The 15,162-nt window shown below is 37.2% G+C and overlaps 2 non-coding genes and 1 gene segment (V, D, J or C); 2 read left to right on the forward strand and 1 right to left on the reverse strand.

The window, feature by feature from the left end:
• Window positions 1-6,008: 6,008 nt before the first annotated feature.
• LOC131350526 (T cell receptor alpha variable 12-3-like) lies at window positions 6,009-14,440 on the forward strand. The segment is given in 3 exon segments: window positions 6,009-6,048; window positions 6,193-6,482; window positions 14,297-14,440. Coding segments are annotated over 3 exon segments (474 nt in total).
• trnap-ugg (transfer RNA proline (anticodon UGG)) lies at window positions 10,699-10,770 on the forward strand. Its single transcript has one exon. It is a non-coding gene; the product is annotated as a tRNA-Pro (tRNA).
• trnal-aag (transfer RNA leucine (anticodon AAG)) lies at window positions 13,660-13,741 on the reverse strand. The gene has a single exon. It is a non-coding gene; the product is annotated as a tRNA-Leu (tRNA).
• Window positions 14,441-15,162: the final 722 nt, after the last annotated feature.

A 15,162-nucleotide genomic window follows, 5' to 3' on the forward strand; every position in this document is an offset into this window, starting at 1 on the left:
TAATAATAAAAACAAATTTACACAAATAGTATGCAACTTTAAAAATTTCATTCAGTCCTGACTTTTTCCTGACTCCTCCCATTATTTCAGAGTCTTGCTACTAAAAAGGAGTTTATTAAACATTTTTACATTACATTTTCTCTCTCACACAGGTATACCGTGCAATATTATCTCTTTTACAGCTTGTGTGTGAAGCAGTGCCGTGTAGATCCTTTATTATTATTATTATTATTATTATTATTATTATTATTATTATTTTACAATAATCTATTTTACTTGCACCTCTTATTTCATTCCTCATTGATGCTGGCACTACTGTATGTATTCTTCTTCTTTTTTTTTTAAAGCTTCTCTTCTCTTCTCTTCTCTTCTCTTCTCTTCTCTTCTCTTCTCTTCTTTTCTTGTTCTCTCATCTCTCATTCTCTCATCTGTCTTGCTGCTTGTATCTTTTCTACTTCATGTTCTTGGTGACTTTTCTATCCTATTTCTTTGAGGGTGGAATCATCAGAAAGTATCTCAGATACTGGACTTGTGCAAAACAGGCAATTACTATACTAGTATTTATAGTGCTGAGAATTCCTTTGATTGAGTCTGTTCTGGACCATTGTTCGCCTAAGCCATTTATGTATTTTAACTTAAATACTTGAATAATAGAAAGTCATGATGTTCAGACTGTAATGTATTGGTGCTTTAGCAGTTTATATTTAATTTAGGTGTATCTTTAGGCTTATTTAATTTCAGGATTTTATATGTCTTTGGTATGGAATAATATTCAAAAGGGTCCTATATGTCAGGGGTTTTCAGAATCAAAGACAGTGGGCCTCCTTTTTGATACAACATACATTTGTTAGCCGACTTTTATCAACTGTGTTAACATTAAAAATTAAAAGTTAGACATTTTTTTTAATTGCTGTCATGCTCAAGGGCTATAAGATATTTTATTCACGTGGTGTGTGAGTGTGTACAGGTGTGTATTTTAGTCACGTGGTGTGTGAGTGTGTATAGGTCTGTACGACTTAAAGCGGCGCTGTAAAGACCGATAGGTGTTGTATGACATTAAAGTATCGCAAGAGCGGTTCTAGAGCATATTCGAGCGCACACTCTCACGGTATTTTGGCGTCATACATCAATTGGTCTGCGCAGCGCCGCATCAAGTCGAAAACACAGTGTGTGTGTGTGTGTCTGTGTGTGTGTGTGTGTGTGTGGAGAGAGATGTCAGTCAAAATCACTTACAGAAAACGACAACAGTGCTCAACTCCACTCAGCTACACTCCAGTGGCAAAATTCGGGATAAAACATTCGGGGCTAGATTAAAATAGCCCTAGCTATGCCCCGGGTCAGACGTACTGAATGAACATGCCTCTTACTTTGAGTCTAATGGTAGAGGAACTATTGATTCTGACCGAACTGCTTCATGTTGTTTGTGAATGAAATGGCTGAACTAGGAGAATGAACAAGGATTTGTTGACTCGCTGATGTTGTTTGTTCAGTTTGTCACCCTTTCAACAAGAAGAGAGAGGGCAGAAAAGTGTGTTTGAAAAGTGTGGAGCACTAAGACAATCATCTAAACACAGAGGTGTAAAAATGACATACAGTAATCCCCCACTATATTGCGGTTCATTTATCGCGGTCCCGGTATATCGCAGATTTTTATTTGGAACATAACCCGGTATATCGCGGTATCTGCAAACCTTGTAGTGAATTGTTTTTATGTTGAAATAACGTAATTTATTCATAAAAATATAATTATTAATTACAAAATATAAACATTCATTGAAAATGAAGTAAAATGTTAATAAAAACACGTAGTGATGTTTAGGAAAGCGCGGTGCAGGGATGCTGAAAATCAAAATACAGTACATCTGGAGTAACGAGTCTGGCCAATTGGAATGCCCCATTCATTTAATCACTGTTGTGATTGGCTGCTGGTTATACGTGCAGTTGGGGAAAGGAAAGCATAATTTGTTGGGCACGTCACTGTCCCGAGTGTTTCGTTTTGTTCTGTGTACGCTTTTTGTTTTGTTTTTTTGTTCTGCATCTTCTAAGGCTTCTGGCAAGGAACATGCATACATACAGAACTCACTATAAATGTGATATTTCCATGAATTTACCCCAAATTCTTGCAAATTGAAAATGCTTGCAAATGTTTTCTGTGTGTGTTTAAAGAGTGTGGGAGGTAATTTGCGGCTTAACCAATGAAAAAAAAACATTTGGGGGTGGGGTTTCCGTTTATCGCAGGTGGTTTTGGAATGTAACCCCTGTGATAAACGGGGGATTACTGTATGACTATATTTAAAAATTATTGAAAACTATTCATTCACTTAAGCAAAAATGTTTATTTCTTTCCATGCCACTTGATCACCAATCTATCACTGATCTTGGAAAGAAATTAAACAGACCTTCTCTTAAAATTAGAGACGCTGATTTAAATAATTCTATTTGTCTCTTGAAAAACTTGCCATTTGTCTGGTGTAATGATGTAACTTACTGAAAGGGTCACTGAGAACATCAGTAAATGAAACTGAGCGAATCTTTTTGGCGAACAGAATCAAAAGATCCCACAATTCCTGTTCTTATAATGAAGGATTCATCAACAACATTTTATTTTCATAACATTTTATTTGTCTTTTATACTGCTGAATAAACTACTACATAGAAGCAGAAATTGCAGTAAAATAAAGCAAACCAAAACCTGATTAGGAAATAGGTAGGCTAGGCTATGCCAGGCTATGCTAAGTGAGGCTAGGCTAGGCTAGACTAGGCAAACAAATGTGCGTCAAACAAAAGCTTAATTACAAGGTACAACAAAGGAGCTTAACTCGGGTAGCAAATTCCTCTGTCACTACTCACTTACCACCAAACAGGTGAACCAACTGAACAAGGGAAATAAACATACAACCAAAATAGAGTTCAACTCTAATGTGCAGTGCTGCCCTCTGGTGATCTAGCAAGGAAATATCCCAGGTATCCATGATACTACTCATATGCTGTATTATAAGTTGTGGGTGTGTTATTATTATTTTTTAAACCATTGTAGAATAGCAAAACAATGAAGATGCAGGCTTGCTTGTCACCATTTTCTACATTCAGAAACATGAAAAGATAACTAATTATTTAAAATTGTTTTTTTACACCATGGATTTTTAGATTTCTTAATTATTTACCCTGAAATTGTCCCAATTCAATTTTGATCCATTGTCATTTTGCTTGCAGCCAATTTACATATCTTTGATATCTCATTTAAAAGAAGCACCCACAATGCAGATTGCTCTTGGCAAGCAAAACAAAGCAAAACAGACAATTATGATATAAAAGCAGAAGATTTTTCACATTAAGGAAAGGTTTGACTCTCTGACAGTACAATTATCAAGAATCATACAGACTATAAGGCGGAATGTGTCACAGATGGCACCAAATGCAACAACAGAACCTTTTTAAATTGATTTAATTTAAATTGTGATTTAATGTTTGTATAATAATTATTTAAATAATAACATAATTAAACTTTATTATAGTGATTATTACCTTTTATTATCAGTTCCTGCTTTTAGTTTAGCTTTTTGTGTTTGTTTAAAATAGATTTAGGACATGTTCCCCATGTGAGACTGAATGTAAAGCCAGAATGCTTCAGTAAGAATCAAGAATCTTTCAGTAACATTAGTGACACTGTCATGTGAGTGATGCTGTGGGGTGGAGCTTCATGAATCCTGATGATGTTAACATCAGTGTCCAGAAAGAACAGTTTCCTTCAGCTAAGATCATTCATCATGTTCACTCTTATATTCATGTGTCTGTGGCTTTCACTGGGTGAGTAAACATTTTTATTATTGCAAAAATAATATGTTCTGAATTAGACATGAACACGCATTTTTAAAAAGTAGCAAATTGTGAGTATGATTTGTTTAACACCTTATTATTCCTTATTATTTTAAGAAACAATATATTCTCTTCTCTATGACAGGTGACTCCATGGCAGATTCAATAACACCACTTTCCACTCATAAAGTTGTAGATGAAGGTGTTAATGTTACTCTTTCCTGTGAATATGAAACAACTGCAACAAACAACTACCTGCAATGGTACAGGAAATATCCAAAATCTAATCCTGAGTTCCTTCTTTATATTTACCAAAGTGGAGATCCAAAATCCGAACCTCCCCCAAGAATGTCTGCTTATGTTAAAGATAAACGAGTGGATCTGATCATCTCCTCTGCTGCTGTATCAGACTCTGCTCTATACTACTGTGCTCTGGCGCCCACAGTGACAGGAAATCCAGCTGCACTGTACAAAAACTTTCACACAGTTTTGCTACATGCCCATTTGGGGAAGTCTCTCTTTCTTTCTTTCTTTCTTTCTTTCTTTCTTTCTTTCTTTCTTTCTTTCTTTCTTTCTTTCTTTCTTTCTAAAGATTTATAAAGAGTTTATATTATTATAATGTTTGATTAAGGATTATTTAGGATTAAATACATTTTAATTAAATTAATTAATTAATTATTCTGTAACTATTCTATTTTTGCCAGGAAACCAGAACTTTCTCTGTTACTTTAGACAGAAAGTTAAACAGAAAGGTACTAAGACGGTCCAATTAAGAACAATTCTGAACTTCAGTGAAGCAGCTGAGGCTCTGTACAGGTTCAGGAGTTGAATAAAGTTCTGCAAATTGTTATTTCCATAATTTTTTTTTCATTGTCTGTACCGCTTATCCGATCTATTCTCGGGGAGCCTGTGCATCTCAGGAATCATCGGGCACCCTGGATAGAGTGCCAACCCATCGCAGGGCACACACACACTCATTTACACACTACAGCCAATTTAGGGACTCCAATCAGCCTAGAAGCATGTCTTTGGACTGTGGGAGGAAACCGGAGCATCCAGAGGAAACCCACCAAGGACTGGGAAAACATGCAAACTCCACACACACAGTGAGTGGGATGCCATAATTTAAAAAAAAAAAAAAAGGTTTCTTATTCTGAGCAGGCTTTTATCTGTGCAAAAAATGAATAAATGAATAAATTTAATCAGAAAAGACCTTGGTGTGTTAAAGTCACTTTCCTCTCACCACAAGTTGGCACAGTCTGTTATCTTATTGTTGGACAAGTACTAGGATTCTGATGCTGACATCTTTAATTATGAATACTACTTTACATAATAATAATAATAATAATAATAATAATAATAATAATAATAATAAAGCTATTTTTCAGCCTTACATAGATAGAACTTTTATATATAATGCATTGCTTAAAACAGACTGTAAATGATTTGTGATTTTAATGCAGTCTAGAACCGATCAGTCTAGATCAGAATGTTTTAATAATCTCTGATTGTTTTCAACACATCATCAAGCCTTGCATGCAGTTTGCTTTAATCAAGAAAGGAAACTGAAATTGCAGTAGGCCTATACATGCAAATTCTGTAAAAAGGCATGATCTATAATATATATTTTTTACTCCAGCAGAGACAAGCATGTTATAGCTGCAATAAATAAAAGCACCTCTGTACATTTTGACTTGCAATGTGATGTTTGTCATGAGATAATTATATACTACACCCTTTATTTGTACACAGTTTCATGTTTAAATGACAAAATAATGATATTAAAAACCAACAATTCTGATGACACTAATTTAAAAAATAGATAATGAATAGACAAGAGAAAGAAAAAAGGCTGTTTTCTTCCTCTCCACACTGAAATACTCCCCAAATTGTTTGTAATCCTACTATCTCCTACCAGACTCCACTTCCCACAATGCACACTCCCAAATTTATTAGTTTATTTATTTTATTTATGTATTTTTCGTACTTTCAGTTTGTGTCTGTTTACTATCTGCTCAGTTGCTCATGTGAGGCTGAATGTAAAAAGCTTCAGTATAAATCAACAATCTGTCAGTAACATTAGTGACACTGTCATGTGATGCTGTGGGGTGGAGCTTCATGAAGCTTTATGATGTTAACATATTAGACTACAGAAAGAGCTCAGAATATTTTCATTTATAAGCTCATCCATCATGTTCACTGTTATATTCATGTGTCTGTGGCTTTCACTAGGTGAGTTAACGTTGATTTTTGTATATTCAGAAATTTTAACTAGATTAGATAGTCTTAATTGTATAGTGTTAGAAAGCGTTATGTAAGTAATTCTGGCTTGATTGTATAAAGTTTAAATACATTATGTTCTCTTCTCTATGACAGGTGACTCCATGGCAGATTCAATAGAGCCACTTTTCAATTATAAAGCTGTAGATGAAGGTGATGATGTTACTCTGTCCTGCAAATACAAATTCAGTGTTTCAGGAATCAACTACCTGCAGTGGTACAGGCAATATCCAAAATCTAAACCTGAGTTCCTGCTTTATATTTCTACAAATGGAGATCCAAGTCAAAACATCCCCCCAAGAATGTCTCCTAAAGTTCATGGTGATGAACAAGTGGATCTGATCATCTCCTCTGCTGCTGTATCAGACTCTGCTTTATACTACTGTGCTCTGGCGCCCACAGTGACAGGAAATCCAGCTGCACTGTACAAGTACCTTGACACAGTTTTGTTATATTGAATACAGTTCTACTAGTGAATTAAAAAAAATTACATATGTATGTTGGAGGACTCTTATTACTAGTAAATTTATTATTAATAAATGTATTATTTTGAGACATTTTTAGACATTTCTTGATGGGATTCCAGACTTTTCAGTACATCATGCACACACACATTTCCTCATTCACTCCTAGCAATTTGTAATTAAATTAGAAAAGTGTGGAAAAGAAAAAAAAAAGAAAGTGTGAAGCAAAGACAGAATTATCTCTTAAAAGTTTTAAATGGTTTAAAGTAAGATAACTTCTCAAAATAGACCTGCACAAAGGAGAAATAAAGCATAATAACATCAATAACATCAAATCCCCTGAACTGTTATTGTACAACAAAATAAAACTGAATTTATAAATTTTTTTAAATATGCTAATGAGACAGGAGGAGTGCAGAATGTCACGTGAAACTTCCGTGTGTCCTGATTAGCATATAACAACAACGATGGATTCTCATATTATTATGAATTCTCATATTAAACGTAAGAAAAAAGTCACAGATTCAGTGAAAAAGAGGTGTGCAGCTGCTTATCAGACCTACTACAACCAAAGTAGAACACACATAGGTACAGAAATTACCTACAGAAATTAGAAAGGTGGAAGGAATGGAAATGCAAATTGCAGTTCTGCTCACTCCCAATTTAGACTCACATGACACTGCATAATATTTTCATTTTCTGAAAGCTGAAAGCAGGCTAATTTATTACAAATCAGAGTAACTGCTATTCAACGCACACTCTGGTGTATATTGCTTATGAGCCTGAATGCAATAAATACAGTTTAAAATAATAAAGCTTGTGCATTGAGCTACTAGCTTTGTTTGTTTACTGATTTGATGTTTTCAGCTATCTAAGTGAGTATTAAACTTTTACTCACAGTGTTTGTGCTTTCTTGGGAAATGTCCGTCATGTTCAGACACATGCTTTTACAGTCATGTGACCTGAATATATTTGCATACATAATAGTGGTTGGGCGGAATATCCAAATAAATTAGGTTGTTTCTTTTTTATGGTGTATGTGTTTGTGTTGTTTTATATTGAAATGACACTTTATGTCCTGACACTTACATCTGACTATAAAAAATTGCTAAATAAGCATTTTTTTTTTCAATGAGAGAACGTATATTACTTTAACGGCCCTGTTTAGTTGACCATGTAGCTTAAACCCCATTCTGCCATTCAACAAATCAGCAACCCTTAACCACTGTCAAAGTATCTCTTAATATACAACGACAGACTTCTGTACAGGATCACAACACAAAAGAAAGAAACCAATGTCAGGAATGGCATTCAAACCCACACCTCCAGAAGAGACTTCAACCAGATGGCCGAGTGGTCTAAGAAGCTGCGTTCAGGAATCTTTATGAAATTAAACATATTAGAGTATAGAAAGAATACTTCCATTCAGCTAATGTTTATGGTTTAAAAAAAAGAACCATTCAGCTAATTTTTATAGTAAAAAAAGAAAGGAGGAATACCTAATAAACTAAGGTGCACAAATAGACAAAAGGTCAAAAAGAGAGAAAAAGGAAAACAAAACATCCAAAAAATCCAAACAAAATCACACAAAAAGTTGATCAGCAACAGTGGAATAGTTCTGTGTTGTATTAGTGACTCAGTTCACTGTCACTGATACTGTGAAGTGATGATCTGTGTAAAATTATGCTCCAACAGCATCACTTCCTGGGTGTGTCCTTCTAGAGACGTGTAAAGCCTAGTTCACATTACAGGATTTTAAACCCGATTTAAGCACGATTTGCAAATTAACGAGCTCGCCGACAGATCGGTCTGTGATCGTGGGAAAATCAGCGGGTGATCAGCTCTCTGCAATCTTTATATGTGAACTATTCAACGACGCATCAAAGAGGCTCACTGACGTGTCGGTGACACCTCGCAGACAAAATCCAGATATCTGGCATGTTAAGGCTAGTTCACACTACAAGACTTTAACCGTCGGCAGATCGCTTTGCTGTTCAGACTACATGACTTCACTGTATGTCTTTTTGTCCTTGTGGTGTTCACACTACGCGACGCTTCGTAAATGATCCACAAGAGGGGGTCGCACACCACATGATCTGACAACAACTCTGCTGCTTTTCTTCCGGTGACCTCAACCTGTTGACTTGCTCCTCTCATTGGCTGGAGGTCGTAGCTACAACTGACACCACGTGATGTCGAGTCAGCTGACCATCCCAGATATTTAACATGCCAGATATCTGGATTTTGTCAGCGACGCGTCAGTGAGCCTCTTTGATGCGTTGTTGAGTAGTTCACACATAAAGATTGCCGAGCGCTGATCACCTGCTGATTTTCCCACAATCACAGCCCGATCTGACGGCGAGCTCGTTAATTTGCAAATCGGGCTTAAATATCCTTAAGTATCCTAATGTTTACTTTATAGAAATAGGAAGTGTAGTAAATAAATATACAAATCTTTTAACCATTAAATTCTTTTAGAACATGTGTGTGTATTTTACATAATGCGGCAAATCCTGCACTCTGATTGGTTAAAACAGAGGGAAGCTACAGTTGAGGCTTTGTACACAAGAAATGCTTAGATGCTTCACTGAAGACAGAGTAGAAGGAAACTTGACATTTACTGTAACATAAAAAGGAAACTTTCAGAAGAACAGAGGAAATTAAAACATGATGGTTTTCTGTATGTTTCTGTTTTTTACCATGTTCATAGGTAAGCTTATATTTTATATATCCCCATATATCATGTTTAAATGTTTTATAACTAGTAAAGAAATGTTTCCATGTGTGAGTGTTTTAGATTGTAAGCATGTACTGTATGTATACTGTATAATATAAAATGATAATATTCTGAAATAAATGTCCTCTTCAGGTGAGAGCACACAGGACAGCATTACTCCAACATCTTCTGCTGTCTATGGTAAAGAGGAGCAAGCAGTTACACTCTCCTGTGATTATAAATACACTGTTTCTATGAACAATCTACAGTGGTATGGACAATATTCCAATGCAGCACCAGAATTCCTCGTTCTGTTGACGGAATCGGGAGGGAATCAGACAGGTGATACTCCTCATCCTCATTTGTCTGCTAAAGTTCATAAGAGTCTGAAGCGTGTGGATTTGGAGATCTCGCCTGCTTCAGTATCAGACTCTGCACTGTACTACTGCGCCTTGCAGCCCACAGTGACAGGAAAGTCAACTTCACTGTCCAAAAACCTACAGAGACCTCAAACATGAAAGTGTTAAAGAATCACAATAAGAAGAAAAGACTGGAAGCTATGCATAACATCAGCATTCTGATTATTGATCCAATAGAAATGTATGTATATAACCACATATGAATACTTTATTTGAATTGAATAGACAAAACATTCTAAGTGAATCCAAATACAGATAGAAAAGTTAGGTGTGTGTTTGAAGAAGCCACATGTTCACTCACTCTGCAGTATTAAGTGCAGTTCTCATAAACAATAGTGGCAGGTTTGATGGTTTATTTACTTAATGACAGTGTAAAGATCACATGCTGGAATTTGATTCTGTTCTAGGAATAAAAATGTGCATATTGTACAACTCTTTTGACAAGCAGCTGATTTGATTTATTTTTATTTTATGTTTGTTTGTTTGTTTATTTTACTGAGAATGAGATTTAATGTGTTCATCATGTGTGTCTTTGCAGGGTGTTTAATATATTTTTGAGAATTACAGGATACCTGAAAGTATGTATAACTAAGAATAAGAATTGTGGAAAATAAAAACACAGTTTCCATCACACAATCAGGAAATAAATAAGCTCTACTGAAATAGTGCTCCATAATCAATTCTTGAGGTAGATGAGCTACAACAGCTAAAGACCACATCGGGTTTCATTCCTGTTCACCAAGAACAGAAATCTAAGACTACAGTAACAACCCTGTAAATGACATAATTTGGCCCAATGGCAAGAGCTGCTTACTTGGTTCACACTTAGCGTCTGGATTCCAAAAAGGTTTGAATCCCACAGGAGCCTCGCTTTATTGTTAACTTGACTTTGTGTAACCGAGTTCCTTTTACTCGGACCCCAGTCCATATGAGCAAGAAGGTCATACAGTTACAGAGTACAGTGAACCTCCATTGGCACACATCAAGCTGATAGGGACGACCTGGCTCGTTGGTCTAGGGGTATGATTCTCGCTTTGGGTGCGAGAGGTCCCGGGTTCAAATCCCGGACGAGCCCTGGTTTTACATGGAATAGAGTGGTTGGAACAAAACTAATGGATACTTGCCCTGCTGGCTTGGTTCTCGCTTGGAAGCTTGTTTCTCCAGAGGTCCAAGAAGGTTCAAATCCCACTGTAATTACCTCTGAAAATTATCTCTGGAATACAGGGAGCGGGATGGAGAATGTCACCCTTTGTGGAGACATGAACCTCTGAAATATTAATATAATAGAGTACAGAAAGACCTCAGAATATTGTCATTTTACTAACACCATTCATCATGTTCACTGTTATATTCATGTGTCTGTGGCTTTCATTAGGTAAGTTATCATTGATCTTTTCAGAAAGGAGGGTAAAAGGTAAAACCCTATGCCACCACGTCTGTCTGCTAAAGTTGATGATAAAACTAAACAAGCGGATCTGATCATCTCCTCGGCTGCTTTTAATGTTTGATAATATACAATTAGAAGGTAATTTATTCATAATCACACTCTCTGGTATCAACCAGATGAGGATGGGTTCACATTTGAGTCTTCCTCATATCGTCTCAGGGAGTTTTTTCTTGCCGCTGTTGCCTCAGAGTTGCTCATTAGGGGTAAAGTTAATTTTCAACTTTGTAATTTCTATTCTGAATTTCAGTTTTTCTGTAAAGCTGCATTGAGACAATGTCCATTGTTAAAAGTGCTGTACAAATAAAAATGAAGTGAAGTGAATTGAATTTAATTACCTTTTGGGAACAGACACAGCAAATTTACTTATGAGAGATTTGGTTTAAATCTGGATCAGTTTCCTATGATTTTCCACAGCAAATTATCATAATTATTTATAAATGTACAAATAATTTAAAAACCACACAAACAGATAAAGGCTTATAGTATTGTATAGATGATAAATCTTAAAATACAACACAGACATATTAATGACTCTACACTACAACTGCATCACTTCCTGGGTGTGGCCTTCTAGAGACGTGTAAAGTTCAGCACATACAGCACTATTATACAGAATCCTCACAGAGCTGTGTTCAGAAATGGATCAACTATACAACTTACTGTACATAGTGAGATACATACCACTGATTCTCACTCTAGTTACAGGTAATTCATTTTCATTTGTTAATCAACTGTATTAATAATTACAGTGGATTTATAATCAGTTACTTAATTATATTAATTAATACTCATGTTTGTATTAACCTAGTAATTTCTTCAATCAATATTTGTTTTACAAAAACTACTGATACACACTGATATATTTCTTTATGTTACTTACAGTTTTGCTGATAAAATTGGACCAACAGATGAAGATGCCAACATTGTCAAGAAAGAAACAGAGACTGTTACTCTGAAATGTTCATATGAGTCAAGCAGTGATCGTATTTATCTTTACTGGTACAAACAATATCCTAACAGCGCACCACAGTTTTTACTGTATAAAGGAGCATGGTCAGGACCTGATCAGAGAACTCTTGATGATCGTCAATTAGAGTTAAAAACAAGCAGAGACTCTACTGAACTTACTATCAGAGGTCTAAAGCTCTCAGATTCTGCACTCTATCATTGTGCTCTTAGAGTAGAAGCACAGTGATACAGAGTCACTGAAAGGCTTTACAAAAACATCAGATAGCACATACACATACAAAAGGTTTCTAAAAACTACAGCAACTTTTTATCAGTTAACCGCAGACATAAATAAAAAAATATGGCAACATGCAGCTGAAAGAAATAGTAAATGAAAACAAAGTGTTTTCAAACATGACAACTACACATTAATTACAATAAATTCACAAATCTATATGTTTCAGGCTTAAAAAATATTTTACTGATGCTATCTGAGCCATTGGGTCACATGTTGTTGCTGTCTATTTTTAATAAAAGTTATTGACATTTTCTCTTGCATTTTCATTCATTATTTTTTTTGTTCATGTGTAATTATGCATGTACATCCTGGAAATGCATGTTGCTTTGCAGGATGTGTGCTAAGGCAATGGCCTTTTACAAACAATCAGACCAGCTGTGGGTTTAATCATCCAGATTTATTCATATTAATTATCCAAATGTAGGGAAATGTGATCTGACTGAGTTTGTGGCATGTTTTTTGGTTTAAGATGAGAATTTTGAGTATTTCTGAAACTGTTCTGAACAGAATTTTTTGGGATTTTGATACACAACAGTCTATAAATAATCCCTCTTTACAATCACAGTGAAGAGAGAAGCATCTATAACAATAAAAGATGTCCAATCTTGATGTGGATGAGCTACAGGACTTCAGGATCCTCTGCTGTCATTGAAGAGCAGGACTCTGAGGTTACACTGGAAACAGACTTACAGCAGAAGATTGGACAGTGACAGTATTCACAACTTCAGTTGAATACAAAACTGACAGATTCTAGCCTGAGCAACGAGGTGCAGACTGCATTTATCAAAGGATCCTGAAAAACAGAAATCTCTAAACTATATAATTTATCTGTTTTTAAACAGCAAACAGATTATTTTTGGGTTAGATTTGTATCATTTTCATAGGAAATCCTTGGACGGTTTAATGTTTTTTTTGTATTTCTTTAAATATTTTATTATTTTCCTATTTATTTCTTATTTTTCTATACTACTTGCTATGCTCTTCATTGTATTATATTTCAGTGCACTGTTGTTGAGAAGAGCACCCACAGTTTCGTTGTACTCCTTATGTGCAATTACAATAAAATTTATTCTATTCTATTCTATTCTATTCTATTCTATTCACAGAAATAAAGCCGATAGATAGTCGTGCAGTGTGAAAACAATGGTGACCCAACAACTTTGAAAATCTTGCATTGTGAACTCAGCATTAAGGCCTCGCGCTCAACCGCACACCCCTGAAGGTGTGGGTGAAGGAACAACCTTCTGCTGTTGTCGACCCAAAAGGTCAGCTGGCAGCGGTGGGATTCGAACCCACGCCCCCGAAGAGACTGGAGCCTTAATCCAGCGCCTTGGACCGCTCGGCCACGCTACCCATGCAATTGGAAGGTTGTGGGGCTGTGGTCAAGGGAGGCCTGCCAGGTCGGGAAAGAGAGGCACTCTGGCAGGCGGTAGCAATGGTTGTACCACGCACGCTTCCATTACCAGACGTGATTCAAGATCCAAACCCAGGAAAGGTTTTGCAAAGTGGATTGAGAGCCTTAGGCTCTTGTTGACAAGGTTTGCTGATATGAACTTGAATCCCAGTCTGTTGCAATCAAGGTGCACGATCCGTGCCGCTGTCTTCGGGACTGAGCACTGCATTGATCTGCGTGGATCTCCAGTGGCGACCCGTCAGCCTTACAGCATCTGTGTCCAACCAACATGGAAATACAGCCCATGGTTGCGAAACACCTAGACCCAGGGCTAGCTTTTCTCGCTCCCCTCTAGCACGGTCTCACAGACCAGGTACGAAGCATTCCGCATGCAGGACTTGTGGTAAAGAGGAGGTTAAAGGGCATACAAGCGACAAGGAAGGGATTCAAACCCACACGTGCAGAGCACAATGGATTAGCAGTCCATCGCTTTAACCTCTCAGCCACCTCATCAGGTGCAGGTGTGGCACCCACGGCCAAATGTCCACAGAGACCGCGACAATTCTGTAGAGGAGCTCCGTAACCCAACGCGTTTAAACAAGCCTGTTCCCAAAACAACTGGAGCCCATCCCACTTGGATTAGCAGTCGGTCTCCTTAACCTCTTGGCATCCTAGTTCACCCACATGACCTTACACCTCAGTGCACCTGGCACTTGCACTCCATTGCCCAAACCACTTGGCCACCACTTCTTATGTCGATTTTTTATTCTTGGTTGAATTGTTGTTTTGTTGGTAGCTCGTAACCATGGTAAGGGCATGACTGATGTGGCTCACACACGCGGAAACCGTGTTTTGCGTACCGTTCTCTGGTTGTTTGGACTTGCTGTTTGAAAAAGCAAGGTGTGAAACAGAGCAGCGTCTCAAAGCCAGGCGGTGACACCAGTTGCCGAAACCTAGGAGCTATTTCAGCACCCGGGTCTGGGGGCTCCGGTACCGTGTGAGCATGCTCATTTTTTTTTTCCAGCCAGGCAGCACATTTGCAGAAGGCACAGGAGCCACAACCCCTGTAAAGCCTTTGTGGTGCCAGAGCCCACAACTGCTGCCTTGAAAAGACTCAGCTGGCAGGAGCAGGATTTGAACCCACCCCTCCATAGAGACTGAAGCTTACATCCAACGCCTTAGACCACTCGGCCAAACTACTCGAGAGCACACACCTTATAGACCTCTGTGGAGAGCACACTGACATACTGTCTGGGTGTGTGGTACGCAGGCTGCACAGATGAGGACAGACAAACTGTGCAGAGGGTGAAAAACAGCTCAAAAAATCATCGGCTGCCCTCTGCCCTCCCTGGATGACATGTCCAGGTCCCGCTGCCTCAGC

Source organism: Hemibagrus wyckioides, unplaced genomic scaffold (genome assembly GCF_019097595.1).
Source record: "Hemibagrus wyckioides isolate EC202008001 unplaced genomic scaffold, SWU_Hwy_1.0 Contig4, whole genome shotgun sequence".
Classification (NCBI taxonomy): Eukaryota; Metazoa; Chordata; class Actinopteri; order Siluriformes; family Bagridae; genus Hemibagrus; species Hemibagrus wyckioides.